Source organism: Lissotriton vulgaris, chromosome 4_1 (assembly GCF_964263255.1).
Source record: "Lissotriton vulgaris chromosome 4_1, aLisVul1.2, whole genome shotgun sequence".
Taxonomy (NCBI): Eukaryota; Metazoa; Chordata; class Amphibia; order Caudata; family Salamandridae; genus Lissotriton; species Lissotriton vulgaris.
The window spans coordinates 2,137,779,607-2,137,800,679 of NC_141691.1; the positions used below are offsets into that span (position 1 = coordinate 2,137,779,607).

Below are 21,073 nucleotides of genomic sequence, written 5' to 3' on the forward strand. Positions count from 1 at the left end.
TCACTAATGCTTACCCTACAACGTCTCTAAAATAAGATTTGTCTGCTCGCGCCAAGCTACCTAGAGGGTGAGCAGGGGTTATTTTAAGAGGGTAATCCCCTTTCCTTACTAGAGGAGAGGGTCCCTGCTTGTCACAAATACCTACCTGTGCCAACCAGAGACCCTCCCCAAATCAAACAGTTACTGCCTCTGACGATCCCTGGGGAGAGATTCACACTGTAATAGATCTTGCTAGAATCTTTTCTTAGATATCTGCAACAATCTTGTATTAAAAAATAAAATAATGAAATAAAGACTGTAATGCCGAAACACACTGACTTAGTTGTACCGTGATTGTTGAAAGAAAAATGGATTGAACATCAGTAGCTGTTGTGCTGCACCTGATGTTGAAAGTTATCAACAGAGTATGTGGAAATGAAGCGTGGTGACCCTCACCCACTCTGACAGATCATGCCCGCAACATTAGCATCATCCTGAACTGCAAGCTCAGCATGAAAAGCCAGATCAACACAGTTTCCCCCACAAGTTGCTTCCTCCCTTTTTTCTTCTCCGTGAGATCCTCAAATGGCTCACCGTCCACACCAGATGAATCGTTACTCAAGCCCTGGTCACCAGCTGGCTAGACTATGGCTTTGCACTCCTAGTAGGAAACCCCTCGCACCTCCTGAAGAGACTACAGACCATACAGAAGTCAGCTGCAGACTCATCCTCAACCTCCCAAAGCGAACTCATATCACTCCCAACCCCTGGAAGCTTCATTGGCTCCCCGTTCACAAGAGATGCCAATTCGAGATGCTGATCCACACCTACAAATTCCTACACAACCAAGGACTAGCATACATCAGCCATCAACTGAACTTCCACCAACCCACCAAACATCTGATTTCCACCTCCCTCTCCCTCGTTCACCCTCCCCCTGCATCCACCAAAGCAACAGCAAAGGACGCTCCTTCTCCCCCCTTGCTGTGAAGTCCTGGAAATGACCGCCGCCTTCACCTCCCGACCTCGTCCTCTCTGTCCGAGTTTAGGAAAGGACTGAAGGCCAGGCTGTTCATGTGAACCCTCCCTCAGCTGCAGGGTTCTCAGTCACTGGACACCTCATGGGGAGTAGCCATGCTTTACAAGTGCTGTTTGACTGATTGAAGCCTCTTGGGTTCCGCACCAGCCCTGTGAGGTCCTCGCAGAACACATTCGTACAATTTGACTATAATCACATAAATATATATCTATATAGATACACAGAGGGCCTTTGTGTCCACTCAGTTCTGATATTGGTCTGTCTGAGTGTCATTTATACTATCACCCATTACAGCGAACGCAAAGGGGTAACGGTCCAGTCTGGGTCAGTCATTGGCTTTTGAATGATGCATATCTGTTCATGTGTGCACAACCACCTGAAAAAGAAGTATTCTTCAGTATATCTGCTGCTTGGCCAGTCTTTTAGTTCTGAATTGTCTCCTTTTATAGTTTTCTTTCATTGCTTTGCTTCCTCTGCATTTATTTTATGTTTCTTAAGAGGATACTACAGCTTTTCTTTTAGAAAGTGCTATTGGGTTCCTAGCTTGACGTCCATTTCATCTGTACCGTACCACATTCCAGGTGGGCACTTCCTCTAAAGCAGGAGTTCCTTATGAAATGCTCTTTTTCACAATGTATCTCTGCTTTACAATTCCAAGATGGCCACCAACACATTGGTCCTAAATGCGGCGGCCATGTTTGAAGTTTAAGACAATGCTAGACTTGTTTACAATACATTTGCAAAATTAACATCCACTGCTATGTTCTGTTGTGTGATTGCAAACCTTTGGCCTCCATGATTAGAAGGCAGTATGTTTTATTTTTTCTACTAAGTTTTACTGGAAGGATGAGTCAGTGGAATGATGAATAGATGTATGAATGCAAAGACTTACTGAGGGTAAGACATAAAAGACACCTTCATTCATTCCCACCTATTGGCATTGCCAATGGTTGATATCACTTGGGGATTTTGCAAAAACCTCTTATATGTGTTGGAGGGAGATACAAACAGTGAAAGTAAGTAAGTTATTTTACCTTTAACGCTAAAACAGATATTGTGGTAAAAGTATGTTCCTCCGGTGGGCCTCAGGAAGGGGAGTTCTTTCCCCATCAGCAGGTACTTAGGGGCAGCAAAACACTGCTGAGCATGTTAAGATCAAAACTACAACTCCCAGACACAAAGGTCTGCTCCTGATGTGTTGGTTGTCTTTTGATTCAGACACTGAGATAGACCATTCAATTTAATGTCTCCAAACCTCGGCAGCATCAGCCAGCTCTTCTCTTCAGAGCCCTAAGCATCTGTTCCTGGAGCTCACCCTGCTGGGTGAACAGTGCAAACAGTCTGGATGTCTAGACAGTTCACTTGTGTAACAGCCAGATGCTTTCCTTAGCTGTCCCCTCCTTTCACCTGCCCTGTCCCACTGAAGCCCCTCTACGGTGTCTCCTGGTTTACCTGCCGCAGGTGCCTGAACCCACTGTGCCCACTGTCATCAAATGCCTTATGTAAGTGTCCCCTCCCTATGTAGCCTAGACAGCAGCTGTCACCCTGCACCCCCTGATGCTGATGCTTATTGACTGCTGTTGTGTTATCAGGCGTTAACCCCCCCTCCTTTAAAGAACACACCCCCATTAAAGAGAAGTCGAAACATGCACAGAACTTTACATATAAAGTCCCAAATGAGTACAACCCTAAATAATGATCAAAAGGAGGGTCATGAACCTTTGAAAACATTGTATTCTAAGGAGCTAAGGAAACATGTATGTAAAGATTGTTAACACATTCATTATTCCTTGCAGAATAATTTCCAACAGCCATCTGTAGATAGCCCACAACTCCCACTCTGCAGCACCAGATAACTATGTCCCATAACCTAAATCTTGCAAATAAGCTTCATTTCTCCATCATCTTCCAAAGCTATATCAGAATAAAATTGCATTATAACAATGGAATGTTGGGCGCTCCATTGAAAACAATGGATTGCTCCGGGCTTCTAATGGCTGGTAGAGGCCCGGAGAATCAATATTCCAATGTTTGTTCACAGCTGCTGCTGGGAACAAAAGGCCTCACAAAGCCTGAGGAGATTTCTACCCCCTCAGGCTCAATGAGGTCTTTCTTTTACAAATTACAACATTCTGCCCTCTAGAGGTGGAATGTTGAATAGCCTTATAGTTCTCTGTAGCTGGACTATACAGGTCATTAAAGGCCCACTCCGTTGTTAAAGGCCCTCTCCTTCAGCCCAGGCCTTTAACACTGGAGAGGGTCTTTAGGGGACGTAGAGCTTGCTAAGGTTGGTTCTAAGGCTATAATATTTACTGCTTCTTGTCTGTAAACATCTTAGTTTAATTCATTCACTTACATGTGTACATATTTTAGTACATTTGTATATGCATTTACTTTCAAATGCTTCACACACTTTCGAGCACCCCTTTCAAGCACTCCCCCACTGTTGTCTGGAGTCCCTTTTATTCATGTGCAGATAAATAAAGACATCCTTCAGACTATTTATCCCATCGCTGGTCATTCTCTGGTGTTGAATATGTGGCCGGAGAAGTACTAAAGTTTCAAATACGTTGCCACTGCGGGGTACATAGCAGAGATTATGTACTGTGTGGCAGGCTGCTGGGAAAATAGCAATTCTGTACAGTTCGGATAGCGGCAGGATAAATAGCCACGCTAAGCCCTTACTGGGTGCTACTGAGGTGATAGGACCAGGGAGAGAGGTGGTCTGCCTAAGTGTGCAGACACTTCAAGGAGCTCCCACAGAAGCAGGGCTGGGAAGAGCAGGGCTGGGGAGAGTTGGTCTGCACAGGTGGACAGGCCTTGCTGGGAGCTCCCACAGAAGCAGGGCTGGGGAGAGCAGGGCTGGGGAGAGAGTTTGTCTCCACAGGTGGACAGGCCTTGCAAGGAGCTACCACAGAAGCAGGGCTGGGGGAGAGCAGGTCTGGGGGGGGAGAGTTGGTCTCCACAGTCGGACAGGCCTTGCAGGGAGCTCTCACAGAAGCAGGGCTGGGGAGAGTTGGTCTGCACAGGTGGACAGGCCTTGCAAGGAACTACCACAGAAGCAGTGCTGAGGAGAGCAGGGCTGGGGAGAGTTGGTCTGCACAGGTGGACAGGCCTTGCAGGGAGCTCACACAGATGCAGGGACGGGGAGAGCTGGTCTTCATAGGTGGACAGGCCTTGCAAGGAGCACCCACAGATGCAGGGACGGGGAGAGCTGGTCTTCATAGGTGGACAGGCCTTGCAAGGAACTTCCACTGAAGCAGGGCTGGGGGAGAACTGGTCTGCACAGGTGGACAGGCCTTGCAGGGAGCTCCCCAGTAGCAGGGCTGGGGAGAGTTGGTCTGCACAGGTGGACAGGCCTTGCAGGGAGCTCCCCAGAAGCAGGGCTGGGGGAGAACTGGTCTGCACAGGTGGACAGGCCTTGCAGGGAGCTCCCCAGAAGCAGGGCTGGGGGAGAACTGGTCTGCACAGGTGGACAGGCCTTGCTGGGAGCTCCCACAGAAGCAGGGCTGGGGGAGAGCAGGGCTGGGGAGAGCAGGGCTGGGGAGAGCTGGTCTGCACAGGTGGACAGGCCTTGCAGGGAGCTCCCACAGAAGCAGGGCTGGGGGGAGCTGGGCTGGGGGAGAGCAGGGCTGGGGGAGAGAGTTGGTCTGCACAGCTGGTCAGGCCCTGCAGGGTTCTAGCACAGAGAGAGGTCTTGCTCGAGAGGTGTTTGCTCCCATGGGCATGTCTCTGATTTTTCCTCTATTTCTTTGCAGCACATTCCTTGCTTTGCTTTCAATGTTCGTCCATTAATCGCAATTGTCGCAAAGAGGTGAGGTGCACAGATGCCACGGGGGCCGACTACTGCGTCACCAACGTCACCAAATCAAAAGGTAAGGAGCTCAGGTGCGCGCCACTCGTGACGTCATGACAGGTATGTCTTCCTTTCCCTCTGCAGGTACATACACATGTTTTAAAGGCCTCCATCTACAGAGAACCTAAACTGTCCTGATAGATTTGGTTAGAATATCTGTGACGTCATCAGTGCAGGCCCATCAGAAGGAAGGGGGCGGGGCCATAACCGCAATAGGTCATGCGTTTGGTGGAGTTATTGGCATTATAATATTTTTTTACCTAGCGATGTTCAGGGTGCAGTTCTATATGGGGCCAAAAACTAGGGGCCAAATGTACGTAGGTTTTGTTTGTAGCCCCCAAAATCCTTTTTACAAGTACCAAGCCAATGCTGGGCCTTCTTTCCTAATACCGAGTTGCAATGGTATGTGTGAATGTTTTGCACCAAAAGGTAGTCGCAAATGAATTGCATTTTATCACCTCCTTCAAGTGGACCCCTTGCCCTTTGTGAATGGCACCGCAGGCTTGTTTTAAGGGCAGGCAGTGCTCCCACAGAGCACTACCTCCCTAGTGCGGGGGCGGGATTTTGATCTCTATCTTATCACTCTAGATCTAAACCCCGTTCTGGTCGACTGAATCTTTATTGCCTGTCATTGAGGAAAGAAAGTGCATCTCTTACCAGGTTAGTTCAATCAATAATGGGCTCGACTCTGAAAAACCACAGACTACTTCTAAGTTTTAGAGGTTTATTACAGAGTCAATGATAACTGCAAGTACAGACATCTCAAAATGAGATTCAAAAGATACACGGGCACCACTACATACATGTGCTCTCTAAAAGCCCTCAGGCGAGCAAAGAACACTACTAGGACTAGTTCCAAAATCAAAAGGGCTGCAAGCATTGACACGAATTGTGATCTCTCCGCCATTTACAGCAGGAAGGAAGGTTCAGGTTAGGCTGTCCCTACCCTGCTCTGGATGGTATCCCTACTTAACAGAATCTCAACCTATCGAAGGTGTCAGCTGTGAATGTCTTCCTAAGAAGATCACCCACTCTTGGTCTCTAGGTGAAAACCTATGATCTCCAACCATGACCCCTCTCTGCCTACCCATCCGCTCTCTGAAGGGTCCTCAGGCATCTGCTCTAACTCCACCCAGGTGTGCTGCCCCTAATACAAAAACACCATAATCATTTGAGACGCCCCTCGAGAGACGCCCCTCACGTGGTGTCGATTCTGGCTTTTTCCATGATGATCTTCCTCTGGGCCTCGTGCTTCGCGTTGACCTTGCTTCTCAGGCTCTTCTCCGGCCCGCTGATACCCCCTAAACATTCCTGAATCCTCCTTCATGTCTGTACCAGTCTACTCGAACAAAGCTCTATTCATCAAACTTTTAATCAAAACCCCCTCGCACCTGCAGACAGACATCCGCATCTAGGATCCCAATTCTCATAAACTTCTAACAGAAGTTTGCAACTTATTTCTCAACACAGCTCGGCCTGTACCAGTACGTGCAAATCAGAAACCTTTTGATCACTTCAGGCCTACAACATTTCTCGCAGAGGTTTATTCTCTTCAAATTCTTTCGTAAATCAAAATAGCATGCTAATACTCTGTTCTATGATTATATAAAACACATCTATAGAATATAAACCTATCGAAACCAGAATTACTAAATAACATTAGTGCAATCCATGTTATGCAAATGAATACCTTTCCCAACCCTTTCAGTTCTGGCCATGGGGCCTATTCCGTTCTGTGCTTTGCAGCATGACGTTCTTCCATTCGCAGCTACATAACATGGATCAGGATTAATCACATCTAATAAGGTTATACATTCTCCCCACATTTCTGCATTAGTTCCACTTCTATATGAAATCTCTAGATTAAACACACAATTCTTAAGTATAGGTGAATATATTTTCAGCACTTATAGTATTTCTATTATGGTCTGTGCATACTACTGGCACTTATACATTTTGTTCAGTTTGCGCTCTCTCAGTTCCCCCCTTTGATTACCTCTCGGGGTCATCACTAAGATTTAAACTGAACTAATGGCGATCGCCCCTCGCTTCTGCGTTTCTAGAGCCCTCTTAGGCTCCTGTACTGATTGTCCTGTATTGCAGCTAATCTCTGTAGCTGTTCTCTCCTGGATCTCTCCAACCAATTTGATCTGTACCATTGGTATGACCTCACCAATCCCCACAACATGATCACACAGATCACTATTATGATGATAGGTTTCAGCACATACCATACAAAGCTCCTCCCTAAGTTGGCGAACCAACATCCAACTTCGCCCATTCCATGGCCCACTTTTTCCCAAACATTTACTTTAGTCAGGTCTTCGATCTCTTTGTGAATGTTAGTTATGTTCATGATAACTTTCTCAAGAGGTTTTGAATTGTCTGGAATGTAAGTGCAACATTCCTGGACCTTCAAAGCCTTACAGACTCCGCCCTCTTTTGCTAGCAGGACGTCTAATGCAAGACGGTTCTGAAGCACCATGGCCCTTATCAATTGCATCTCTCCTTCCACCAGCATTAAGGATCTAGCAGTGCTGGCAGACAACCTGTCTACGACTGTTGCCAGTCTCCTAATTTTGGCATCATTGAGGATCAGTCCTAAAAGAGGAAATGCAGCTCCAAAAACATCTCCAACTATTTCTGCATCTCCTAGGTCTCTTCTCCCTCTTGCTGAGGCCTTGCCCTCTATGATCTCTAAGTCTTGGGCATGGTATATTTTGGGGAAGACAATTGCCAAGTAACATGATCCATACCAGTTGTCAGGTAGTCTCACGTAGGCATTTCTTCCACATACAAAATATACATTTGTAATCACTTGCATTCCTCTCAAGAAATCCTTAGTGTAATATTCTAATCTAAAAGCATGTTCACAACTGACTTCCCCTACGAATACATTTTCGTAGTACGTTTTGCTTCTGTGAAGGCATAACTTCCCTCTCTGTGTGCGATCCAAAGCTATTGGACTACTACTACCCTTCCTCTTGTGTGCCTTCTCTTCCTCGGTCCAATCTGTTTTCCACTGTCCTGATTTTTTCAAAATCTTTTGCCTTCTGTATCGATCATCCACTTGCTCTATAAACTTCTTCTCGACTTCTGACACCTTGCATGTCAGGTTATTTCTGCGGGCATGTGAAGTATCTAAAGTATCTCAAGGAATGAAGAACTTTGCCAATCTGTCTTCACTCTTCCAATAGTCCCACTTATTCATTTGCTTATAATTTGGGACTTCTGGTAACACTGAGTCATAGTTAGAGAAGTAATACTCAAAACTATCTCTTCCATAAAATATGCTAAGCAATAAGCTACATGTAATGCCATATGTCAGCGGGAGGTGATGATATCTATTGCCTTCATCTACGGACGCTGGCAGTTGCATGCACACATAGCAATCCTTGACCTCCATGGCATCCACGTATTCATACAAAAGTTTGGCATAAGCATTTGACCTATAGTCGCCTTGGGACTCATCCATGTGTAACCTACGGGCTTCTGCTGCTAATAACGCTTTCTCCTGTATGGTTTCCCCCTTCTTACCAGCAACAGTGGGTTTTGGTGTCACTACAGATTTTTCGTCTGGTACCCTTGCCTCACTCTCATGTCCCATTACATATGATACAGTAACTACTAAAGCTATAAGAAGTATCACTCCTACTATTAGTGTGCCAATAATACATTTTGCTCTACGGTTCAGACTACCGGCCTCCATTTCTTCAGACAGTATGATTCTTTCCTTCTATTTCAACACAAAGTTCTTTTCTCTTTGTTCCTCTACAGTCTCTCTTGATCCTTCAGTCTTTAGAACCACACAATTGGAAGCTGGCAATCTCCTTTTGCAAAGTCTTTTTGAGCTTTAACACAGACAACCCTAGCCCTTCTCCGTCAACTTATAGGAAAGGTCCCTAAGTTTCTCTGCTTCCTAGGCGCTAGGTAATCTTCTTTTTCTCGTTTATCTACAAAGTCTTTAAGCATCTACAATGAGGCTTGGGCCTGCGGCTTGGATAGCATAGTTCAATAGCTCCAAACGAAGAATGTAGTCTTCATGACTTGTTATCGTCGTTCCAAAGTCGGGGAATTGCAATTCGGTAAAGAGCATGTGCTTTAACTTACTCAGGTAGGGAGGGTTGGGGACTTTGAACGTTAGTGACCCTTCGGTTTCGACTCCAGGCACCAACAGTTGTACTTCTACTGTGATGATGGGTTCAACCTCAATCACTAGCACCGCCCTTATTCTCCCTGTCGTTTGTTCCCAAGACATCTGTCGCCAGATATGTCCACTCAAGAGTGGCGTATCTTCTGCTAGGCACACGTACTCTTCTTGACCTTCTTAGATCTGGTGCTTCAGAGCCCTGAGCACCTTCTTCCGGGTCTGAGTCTTCAGATATTGGAGTAAGGGTTCTCTCTGGAGTTGACCTCAGACTTGAACTCCTTCTTTGCGGCCAGCTGGCTTCTCCACGCCTTACCCTTCTGCTCCTTGTCTTTCTGCTTTGCTCTCGCTCTCTTTCAGCTTGGTCAGTGTCTGATTCGTACTCCCAGCTACTTCCTCCTTCTGTAGCGTCGTCCATTTCGCTGTTGTACTGACCGTCCTCAGCCTGGTCAGACACGTTCCCAGCTTCTTCTGGCACCTCTACAGCTTGGCTGGCCCCCTCTATGGCTTATCTGTCCGCAGCTGGACCTACATCCGAGAGAGGAGCTGTTTCTTCCAGAGGTGCTGGAACTCTCCGCGTATGAGACACGTGGATCCAGTTGGGCAGGCCTCCCACTTTCACAGCAGTGTTCGTGATCAGAATGATCTGGTAGGGCCCACGCCAACGGACATCTAGGCAGCTTCTTCTTACGTGCTTCTTGACAAGCACCCAATCACCAGGGCACAGGTCATGACACAAGTCCTGGCACGACGGGACCTCGGCAGCCTGCACCTGAAGGGACACAGAATGAATGGCATCAGACAGACCCTTACAATAGTCCAGGATCATATCATCTGTGATATTCAACAGTGCAGCAGTTGGTACTGATGGCAATCTCATTGCCCTCCCCATTAACACCTCGTGTGGTGATAGTCCCGTTCTTCTGTCTGGGGTACTACGGATGCTCATAAGGACCAATGGCAGAGCATCAGGCCAACTCAGAGACATTGATGAACACATTTTGGCAATTCGAGATTTGATGGTGCTGTTTATCTGCTCTACAATTCCCGAAGCTTCTGGTCGGTAACTACAATGCAATTTCTGGTCTATGTTCAGGACCGCACAAATCATCTTCACAAGCTCGCTGTTGAAATGTGTTCCCCTATCTGATTCCAAAGAGGCCGGTACCCCGAAGCGCGGAATGAGTTCCCTAAGCAATAACTTGGCTACTGTGAGGGTGTCACACCTGCGTGTAGGGTATGCCTCGACCCATCTGGAAAATATGCAAACAACCACCAGGACATAACGAAGGCGGTTGCATCTTGGCATTTCGATGAAATCAATTTGCATTCTATTGAATGGACCTCCGGACCTCCCTATGTGACTCAATGCAACTGGTGTTCTTTTTCCTATGTTCAGCTGCTGACAGGTCACACAACGCTGGCACACTGCTTCTGCTGCTACTCTGAACTTAGGGTTGTACCAGGTTTGTCTGAATACTCTCAGCATAGCGTCTCTCCCTAGGTATACTGGACCATGGATTTGTCTAGCCATTGGGCTCACCATCTCATTTGGTAACACTGCCCTTCCATCTGCTGAAACCCAGAAATGCGCCTCGCCTATCACACATCCTGCAGTTTCCCATGTTTGCTTTTCGCAATCGGGTGCATTTTCCTGCATGCATTTTAACTCGTCCCAAGTGTCTACAGTTTCCAATATCATAGCTAATTCAGTCCTGACATTTATTCCACCCACTTCCACCTCGGTGAAAGAGTACCCTTGTTCTGCACAGTATCTTGCAACTTCGTCGGCATATCTATTGCCTCGTGACACGAAGTCCATGTTCCTTGCGTGGGCGGTACATTTTACAACGGCAATAGCTGCCGGACATTGCAAAGCTTCTAACAGTAGACGGACAAACTCTCCATTACGAATGGGTGAACCTGAAGAAGTCATGTAACCTCTTTGAGGCCATAATTGCCCGTAATCATGAACTACCCCGTAACCGTATTGGCTGTCGGTGTATATGGTGACTCGAATTTGGTTGCTTGCCAGGCAGGCACGCGTCAATGCAATAATTTCAGCTACCTGAGCGGAGTGTATTCCTTCCAGGCATGCGGCTTCCACGACTCCAGTAATTGTACAAACAGCGTAAGCTGCTCTCAACTGCCCAACTTCATCTCTTACACATGAGCCATCGACAAAGAAAACTTCATCGGGGTCAGTCAGTGGCTCATCCACGATGTCGGGTCTCGGTTTGGTGCACATCAAGGCAATCATGATCTGTACATACATCATCATCAATGTCACCTGGGAGTGGCATCAGGGTAGCAGGGTTCAAAACAGAGCATCTCTTGAGGGTCACGTTCTATGCAGCAAGGATGACTTGCTCATAGCGCGTGAGCCTGCTATTGGTCAGATGCTGTGTTTTGGTCCTGGTCATTAACAGTTCAACAGAATGTGGCACATATACCTCTAACTGGTGCCCCATAACTATATTTTCACAACGTTCGATGCTGACACCCGTTGCAGCAACGGATTTGAGACATCCGGGCAACGCTGCGGCTACTGGGTCTAAGGTAGCCGAAAAGTAGGCGACTGGTCTACGGGCATTCCCATGGATTTGGAAGACAGACAAAGCACAACCCTCTCTTTCACAACAGTAAAGCAAGAATATTTTATCGTAATCTGGCATTCCCAGAGCAGGAGCACGACACAGGTCCTCTCTCAGCTGCAGGAACGCCATCAAACAGTCTTTGTCCCATGGTACCGGATCACTCACCTCCTTGTGCGTCAGTTTTGCTTTCAGTGAAAAGTTTGCTATCCACTGTCGGCAATAACCCACCATCCCTAGGAACATCCTGACCTCTCTCTGTGTTTTGGGCGCATTCATCTTCATGATCGCCTCTATTCTGTCTGGTGACACCTTTCGTTTCCCTTTTTCAATTCTGTGCCCCAAGTACTGTACTTCTGTCAGGCAGTACTGCAATTTGCCCGGGGACACCTTGTGCCCATTTGCAGCTAAGTGATTTAGCAAAGCAATGGAGTCCTCCCTGCAAGCTTCCTCAGTTTCTGACGCCACAAGTAGGTCGTCTACTGGACCAGAACTGACTTCTGGGGCAGCACTAGACTTTCAAGATTTTTCTTCAGCAGCTGATTAAAGATCGATGGGCTCTCTGTATACCCTTGTGGGATACGACACCATGTTAATACGCGACCTTCCAGCTTAAATGCGAAAAGAAAATGGCTCTCCTCGTCCAAAGGGATCGAAAAGAAAGCCTGGCAAAGGTCTATCACAGTGAACCATTCAGCTTGGAACGGTATCTGAAACAATATCACTGATGGATTCGGTACCACTGGACAACATGAGACAACTATGTTATTAATTTTTCGAAGGTCCTGCACTATTCTGAATTTCCCATTTGGTTTCTGCAAACCCATAATCGGGGAGTTACACGGACTACCCACGATTTCTTTCAGTATTCCCTGCTTGATCATGGACTCTATCACGGGTTTTATACCTGCAATCGTTTCTGGAGTCAATTTATATTGGGGTGTTCTTGGAAACTCAGCATGCGGTTTCACTATGATTTTCACTGGGTCCACTCCCTTGACTAGTCCAATCTCTTCCCCAGTGAAATCCCACACTTCCTGTGCCACGGTCTCTCTTAGATCCCATGGGAGCTCATCCACTGTCAAAGTGGGATACAGCTCCACACATATTCTCGAGTTTGCGACTTTGAAGTCAGCGTCATCATCATTAGTCAATACCTCCACTCCCTGCGGGGTGCAATATATTGTACAATTTAACTTGCACAAAAGGTCTCTTCCCAATAGACATACAGGACTAGAATCGCAAACCACAAACTGATGCTCATCGCTGTATTTCCCTATTTTCACTTGCACGGGTTCTGTCAATGGGCTGGTTATTCTCCTGTTTGCGACCCCCACCACTTGAATTGTCTCCCCTGACATTGGCAGGCCTGGAACTGCAGCTGATCTTATCGTGGATCGAGTGGCTCCTGTGTCTACTAGGAATGTCGTGGGACACCCTGCCACTTCGGCCTCAACGTAGGGTCCCCTTTGATCCACATCTAAGGCTGCCCCGAGGGTACAGTCTTCTCTCTCCACTCTCTGTCCTGTTAGAGGATCAACATAGTAACACTCCTCTCCTCCCACAAAAAGAGGCATCTGTCTATAGGTTTTTCCCGTTGTCCCTATTCTGGGTGGTTGAGGGAACTGGGCTCGTGGAGCTGGGGTCCCCCCTTTGACCTCCTTTCCTTGGTATGGCGTTACCCCTCTTCCTGGAGTGCTTTGAACCTCTTCCTCCTCTACTTCTTGTTCTCCGATTTCTAAGTTGTAGGGACACTCGCATTTCCAATGCCCCACCTCGTTACACTGGTGGCACCGGGTCGTTTTTTTCAATGCTGCTATGTCTACCCTAGGTCTAAAGTTGGAGTTCTCCTTGTTGCCCTTGTTCTGGTTATTCTGTTTCCTGCCCCCGGTCCCTGTTCCCTGTTGCTGTTGCTGTTGTCCACCCTTACCGGTTGACTGCATCTGCACCACCATCAGTTTTTCTTTTAGCTTCTTTGCCTTTGAGTCTATCTCATCACAGCAGTACCTGGCATATCTCAGAATTTCATCCAAAGGTTTATTTTGCCAACAAATCAAGTGTTGCTGAATCATTAAACTAATATCCGGTCTCAAGCCCAAAACAAATTTAGACACAAACTGCCCTATGTCTTTAGGATCCATTACATCCAACCCGCTATACTGTTTAAACGCCTTTAGCAATCTCTCATAATATTCATGAACTGTCTCTTTGGGTTCCTGTCTAGTTCGATCTATTTTGACCCAATCTATGTCTGCATTGGCACCTTTTCTTTCAGCCAAGTCATCACTCTCTCATATTTTGCCATTACTGTCTCGGACGGTCCATTAGTCCGTGCATCTCTCTCTGGTTCTGATGTGGGCCACTCAGCACTAACCTTACATGCTGTCCACAAGTCTCCTGGTACCACAATGTCAAACAGGGTGTTCAGGTCTATCCATAGTACTTTGGATATTTTTACAAACCTCTCCACCTGCTTGTACCATTCTACTGGATTCTCCCTCAATTTAGGGAAGGAGTTGGTAAAGGCTGCTAAGTCCCCCCTACTCCATGGCACATGTACATAGTTCCCGTTTGCAACCTCACGCAAAGGGTATGCCTCTATTCTCTGCAGTCCTCCCTCTGGGGACATCCCAAGCATGCTTCTCCTAACGGTCCCCTTCTTGGACCACCTTTCTTCCCATTTATCCAGTGCCCTCCATGTCCTTATTCCAGTGATCAGTTCCCTTATGTGTGTTTTCAATCCTATTGTTCTTCTCTCATCTAGGTCCCGGTCTGAATAATGTAGCCTATGGTTACCCTGTAATGCTTTGGTCCTCGACAGGTCTACCATATATTTTCCCGCCAGTTCGACTAATTTCTCATGCGCTGCCCTCGCCTTTCGAGTGATGTCCTTTGCCATGAACAGTATTTCATCCTGCTCGTACATGTCCATTCTCTCTAGAGGCAAAGTACCATCTACCATGTCATCCAGATCTGATTTTAAGCTGGCGACATCAAGTCTCTTAGCTTTTATCTCGGCTCGCAGGATGTCCTTCATAGGGGGTTCACTGGTCTCTCTCCCGTCCCAGCTCCGAGTCCTACGCTTAGGCTCAGGGGAGTTATGGAGAGTCCTCCCTTGTTCCCATCTCTCTAAGTCCCATGCTCGACCATCCTCTCTTGGAAGGTGATGAAACACGGGCCTGTTTCCCCCAATCTCATTTTGTCCATTCTCTCTGTCCTTCCTCTCTCCGTGGTAGGATTCCCTGCTGTTCTCCCTCCTGTCGCTATTCTCTCGTTGTCTAGTGTCACTCAGTATTCGGTAAGTTCCCCCTCTGGTCCCCATCTCCCTAGAACTGCGTTCTTGTCCGTATTCACAGGGGTTATGGCGAGACCTCTCGCAACTCTCGTTCTGTCCACTATTGCCGGACGCATAGTGGGTGCACTTAAAACTGTTTCTGTACTCTTGTGTTCTCCTATCCCCTTCGCTGTGAATTGGGCGGGACACCCCCCCACACTCAGGGCTCCTGTTTTCCAGGTCTGCTCTACCTCCACTCCTGGTATGGCGAGTGTCTCCGCTGCCGTCTTGACCCTTCTCGTCCCACTCCGGACTGCTTTCATCAGCCCCGCAGTGAGTCCGGGTCCTACTATCCTGGCTTTCCCTTCCAGCTTCCGCTGCTATGATGCTCTTGTGAGCCTCCACTGCCTCATCCCATTTCTTCATGTACTCGCTTAACTCCTGGAAGGATTTCCGTCCTGATCCCCTCAGATCCATCGGCCATCTAGGGCCTCCCGGATCTCCTGTTGGATCTACTGCTGTATGTACTGGGGTGCTCCAATCTCTTGGTCTTGGCGGCTGAGTTGGGGAATTGATTGTATCATTCCTCCTTGCCATTTCTGCTCTCTCTCTGTCCATCCGTACCTGTTCCTCCCCTCGGGCTCTCTCTGGGTCATAAATTGATACTATAGGGCCTATAGTAACAGGTACTTGCAGGGCATCTGGCAGTGCGTAGGAGGTGGCACGCTCCGTTTCTGGCGCCCTTTGTACCACGAACCTTCCGACTACCTGCTGCACCGGACTAGGTTGAGACAATTCTTTGCTTGCTGTGGGATCCCAATCTGTAATGGGAAGCGGTCCATACTCCCCTATTCCAGGCCCCCCCTTCTCTGCTGGGCTCAACATTTCCTGTCTCTTTGTTGTACGGGGGTGGCCTATCTGTCAGTAACCTATTTATCAGGCTTTCCTCTGTCTCGCTCTCCTCATCTTCTTCTAATGGGCTTTTGTTTCCTGCCACCTCTTATTACTGGGTTCAGTTTGTTTACTTCAAGGTTATGCACTCTCCATCTTTTAGCATCCGCATCCCATTTGGCATCCTGCACTGCTCTTACCGATCGTTTCACCCTTTCTTGACGCCTATGCTGGTTCCTATCGTGCGCCGCCCTAATCCATGCATTGAGAGCTTCAAACTGGGTCGGTCTAGGCATGGGTCTCATTGAGGTCATAACTGCTTTTAATCGGTGTAGCACCTCTAATCTGAACATCCCGTACTTTGGAAACGTCAGTTCCTCATTTCCTTCTGTAATCTTACTCCACTCTGAAATCCACAATATAGTGTGCAACCCAACATTTGTCCCCATATAATTAGCCGGCGTACCCTCCGGCGGGGCTTCTTCCCCATCAAAAGATCTCCGCCTCTCTCTCTTAAACGCCGCTCTTAACCATTTAAAACATTTCATGATTAAACGCACAATTTCCAGCCTCGCTATTCTGTTTACTTCCTGATGACGATCCGCCAATCCCAGCGCGGCTTTGCTAGCTGGCCTATCACAGCGCGGTCTCACTCCGGCCGGCCAATCCCAGCGCGGCACTTTCTGACGTCACTCGTCTCCCCTTCGCAGCAGCTCCCCTCCTTTCTCAGCTCGTCTCCCGGTCACGCATGCGTCCCATTCATACACCGAAAAATGACTACTTCCGACCAAGCGGTCACTTCTCTCGACTGTACGTCCACAGTCTATCTGTAATTGTCACCACAACTGACGAAATGTCTATCGTCTCTCTGATAGGTTGCTTACACACACAGTAGCTTCCGACCAGCGTCAGTTACTCATGCACTCACTCTTACGTTCCCCCTATCTCGGTCCTGCGGGCGATCAATGGTACCTCATGACCCCCTTCACACTGGTTGAGAATTACTCTGGATGTTCGATACACCCGAACCACTTAAGCTCTCTTTGAACTTAAGATTTGCACCGGTTGCGCGCGCTCACAACCTGTTCCACAGTCACTCTACAGGCATTCAACTCCGCCAGACATTACAACATAGATACAACACAAAAGCACCGCAATCTAACACGCATGACCCTTTATACTCACTCTCGACCGATACTGCTGCTTTTCTGTCTCACGTCATCCGGGCCCTCTTCGGCGGGCGGTTCTTCCGATCATCGATCTCTAGGGGCCTTGGGGTAATCTAACCTGGCCTAGATCACCTTCCTCAAGAAGGCAACCATCCTCTGCTACCAACTGCGGGGGCGGGATTTTGATCTCTATCTTATCACTCTAGATCTAAACCCCGTTCTGGTCGACTGAATCTTTATTGCCTGTCATTGAGGAAAGAAAGTGCATCTCTTACCAGGTTAGTTCAATCAATAATGGGCTTGACTCTGAAAAACCACAGACTACTTCTAAGTTTTAGAGGTTTATTACAGAGTCAATGATAACTGCAAGTACAGACATCTCAAAATGAGATTCAAAAGATACACGGGCACCACTACATACATGTGCTCTCTAAAAGCCCTCAGGCGAGCAAAGAACACTACTAGGACTAGTTCCAAAATCAAAAGGGCTGCAAGCATTGACACGAATTGTGATCTCTCCGTCATTTACAGCAGGAAGGAAGGTTCAGGTTAGGCTGTCCCTACCCTGCTCTGGATGGTATCCCTACTTAACAGAATCTCAACCTATCGAAGGTGTCAGCTGTGAATGTCTTCCTAAGAAGATCACCCACTCTTAGTCTCTAGGTGAAAACCTATGATCTCCAACCATGACCCTTCTCTGCCTACCCATCCGCTCTCTGAAGGGTCCTCAGGCATCTGCTCTAACTCCACCCAGGTGTGCTGCCCCTAATACAAAAACACCATAATCATTTGAGACGCCCCTCGAGAGACGCCCCTCACGTGGTGTCGATTCTGGCTTTTTCCATGATGATCTTCCTCTGGGCCTCGTGCTTCGCGTTGACCTTGCTTCTCAGGCTCTTCTCCGGCCCGCTGATACCCCCTAAACATTCCTGAATCCTCCTCCATGTCTGTACCAGTCTACTGGAACAAAGCTCTATTCATCAAACTTTTAATCAAAACCCCCTCGCACCTGCAGACAGACATCCGCATCTAGGATCCCAATTCTCATAAACTTCTAACAGAAGTTTGCAACTTATTTCTCAACACAGCTCGGCCTGTACCAGTACGTGCAAATCAGAAACCTTTTGATCACTTCAGGCCTACAACATTTCTCGCAGAGGTTTATTCTCTTCAAATTCTTTCGTAAATCAAAATAGCATGCTAATACTCTGTTCTATGATTATATAAAACACATCTATAGAATATAAACCTATCGAAACCAGAATTACTAAATAACATTAGTGCAATCCATGTTATGCAAATGAATACCTTTCCCAACCCTTTCAGCTCTGGCCATGGGGCCTATTCCGTTCTGTGCTTTGCAGCATGACGTTCTTCCATTAGCAGCTACATAACATGGATCAGGATTAATCACATCTAATAAGGTTATACATTCTCCCCACATTTCTGCATTAGTTCCGCTTCTATATGAAATCTCTAGATTAACCACACAATTCTAAGTATAGGTGAATATATTTTCAGCACTTATAGTATTTCTATTATGGTCTGTGCGTCTAACTGGCACTTATGATGCACTCATACATTTTGTTCAGTTTGCGCTCTCTCACTAGTATTAAAAAATGAAAAGATAACTCTTCATTTTTCTTCTTGGAATGAACCCCGTTTCCCTTACAGGAAATCAGGCTCCATTTCCGAAAGAAACCAATGCTTCATTGAACAGCAAAAGAAACGCAGACATGCGGGTGTCTTCTTAGTGATTCCCAATGGGTTGCAAATTGTGACCTATCTCATGAATATTAATGAGGTAAGCCAATTGCATCCCAAAGGAATTGTGAAAAAAACCCTGTTATACATAGCTGTTTGCGATTTCTTGATAGAATTTAACAAAGTAATCCAACTTAAAAATGCCAGCTTTCAGGGGAAGGGACAGAAATGAAAGAAAAGCACCTGCCCTTTATTTGCCACCTGTCAGGATCTGCAAAACAGCTCTCGCCATTTGGTCTGCAAAAATGATGGAAAGATGCTTGAATAATCTCAGCTGCTGGTAATTACCCGGACGCAATTCCAGTCCATCATTTTTTGCCCATCATGCCACCTCAGTTTAGACCCAACTATATGCAAATTAGTCTTGACCCTGCTTCAATGGAAACAGACCGGCCCGAACGACCAAGCCAGGCCCTCCCTGAACCGTAACACAAACAACCCTAGACCGGCCAGAACGACAAACCAGGTCCTCCCTGAACCGGAACACAAACAACCCCAGACCGGCCCGATTGATCAAGCCAGGTCCTCCTTGAACCGGAACACAAACAACCCCAGACCAGCCCGAACGACAAAGCCATGGTCCTTCATGAAACAGGACACAAACAACCCCAGACCGGCCCAAAGGACCAAGACAGGTCCTCCTTGAACCGGAACACAAACAACCCCAGATCAGCCCGAAAGACCAAGCCATGGTCCTCCTTGAACCGGAACACAATCAACCCCAGACCGGCCCGAACGACCAAGCCATGGTCCTCCATGAACCGGAACACAAACAACCCCAGACCGGCTTGAACGACCAAGCCAGGTCCTCCATGAACCGGAACACAAACAACTCCAGACCGGCCCGAACGACCAAGCCAGGTCCTCCCTGAACCGGAACAGAAACAACCCCAGACCGGCCTGAACGACCAAGCCAGGTCCTCCTTGAACCGGAACACAAACAACCCCAGAACGGCCCGAACTACCAAGCCAGGTCCTCCTTGAACCGGAACACAAACACCCCAGACCAGCTCAAACGACCAAGCCATGGTCCTCCTTGAACCGGAACACAAACAACCCCAGACCGGCCCAAACGACCAAGCCAGGTCCTCCTTGAACCGGAACACAAACAACCCCAGACCAGTCCGAACGACCAAGCCAGGTCCTCCTTGAACCGGAACACAAACAACCCCAGACCGGCCCAAACAACCAAGCCAGGTCCTCCTTGAACCGGAACACAAACAACTCCAGACCAGCCCGAATGACCAAGCCAGGTCCTCCTTGAACCGGAACACAAACAACCCCAGACCAGCCCGAACGACCAAGCCAGGTCCTCCTTGAACTGGAACACAAACAACCCCAGACCGGCCCGAACGACCAAGCCAGGTCCTCCCTGAACCGGAACACAAACAACCCCAGACCAGCCCGAACGACCAAGCCATGGTCCTCCTTGAACCGGAAGACAAACAACCCCAGACCGGCCCGAACAACCAAGCCAGGTCCTCCCTGAACCGGAAAACAAACAACCCCAGACCAGCCCGAACAACCAAGCCATGGTCCTCCTTGAACCGGAACACAAACAACCCCAGACCGGCCCGAACGACCAAGCCAGGTCCTCCCTGAACCGGAACACAAACAACCCCAGACCGGCCCGAACGACCAAGCAAGGTCCTCCTTGAACCAGAACACAAACAACTCCAGACCAGCCCGAACGACCAAGCCAGGTCCTCCTTGAAACGGAACCCAAACAACCCCAGACCAGCCCGAACGACCAAGCCAGGCCCTCCTTGAACCGGAACACAAACAACCCCAGACCGGCCCGAATGACCAAGCCAGGTCCTCCCTGAACCGGAACACAAACAACCCCAGACCAGCCCGAACGATAAAGCCATGGTCCTCCTTGAACCGGAAGACAAACAACCCCAGACCAGTCCGAACGACCAAGCCAGGTCCTCCTTGAACCGGAACACAAACAACCCCAGACCGGCCCAAACAACCAAGCCAGGTCCTCCTTGAACCGGAACACAAACAACTCCAGACCAGCCCGAATGACCAAGCCAGGTCCTCCTTGAACCGGAACACAAACAACCCCAGACCAGCCCGAACGACCAAGCCAGGTCCTCCTTGAACTGGAACACAAACAACCCCAGACCGGCCCGAACGACCAAGCCAGGTCCTCCCTGAACCGGAACACAAACAACCCCAGACCAGCCCGAACGACCAAGCCATGGTCCTCCTTGAACCGGAAGACAAACAACCCCAGACCGGCCCGAACAACCAAGCCAGGTCCTCCCTGAACCGGAAAACAAACAACCCCAGACCAGCCCGAACAATTAAGCCATGGTCCTCCTTGAACCGGAACACAAACAACCCCAGACCGG

General features: G+C 48.0%; 1 protein-coding gene across 5 annotated transcripts in view; it reads left to right on the forward strand.

The window, feature by feature from the left end:
* The window catches only part of LOC147725239 (lymphocyte antigen 6E-like), a 104,284-nt gene that overhangs the window by 44,404 nt on the left and 38,807 nt on the right, over positions 1-21,073 (forward strand). For all 5 annotated transcript variants that reach the window (XM_086967144.1, XM_086967142.1, XM_086967143.1 and 2 more), the window contains exon 2: positions 4,777-4,893. In XM_086967144.1, the coding sequence (XP_086823270.1) occupies positions 4,777-4,893 (117 nt within the window). The remainder of the gene's footprint in view (positions 1-4,776; positions 4,894-21,073) is intronic.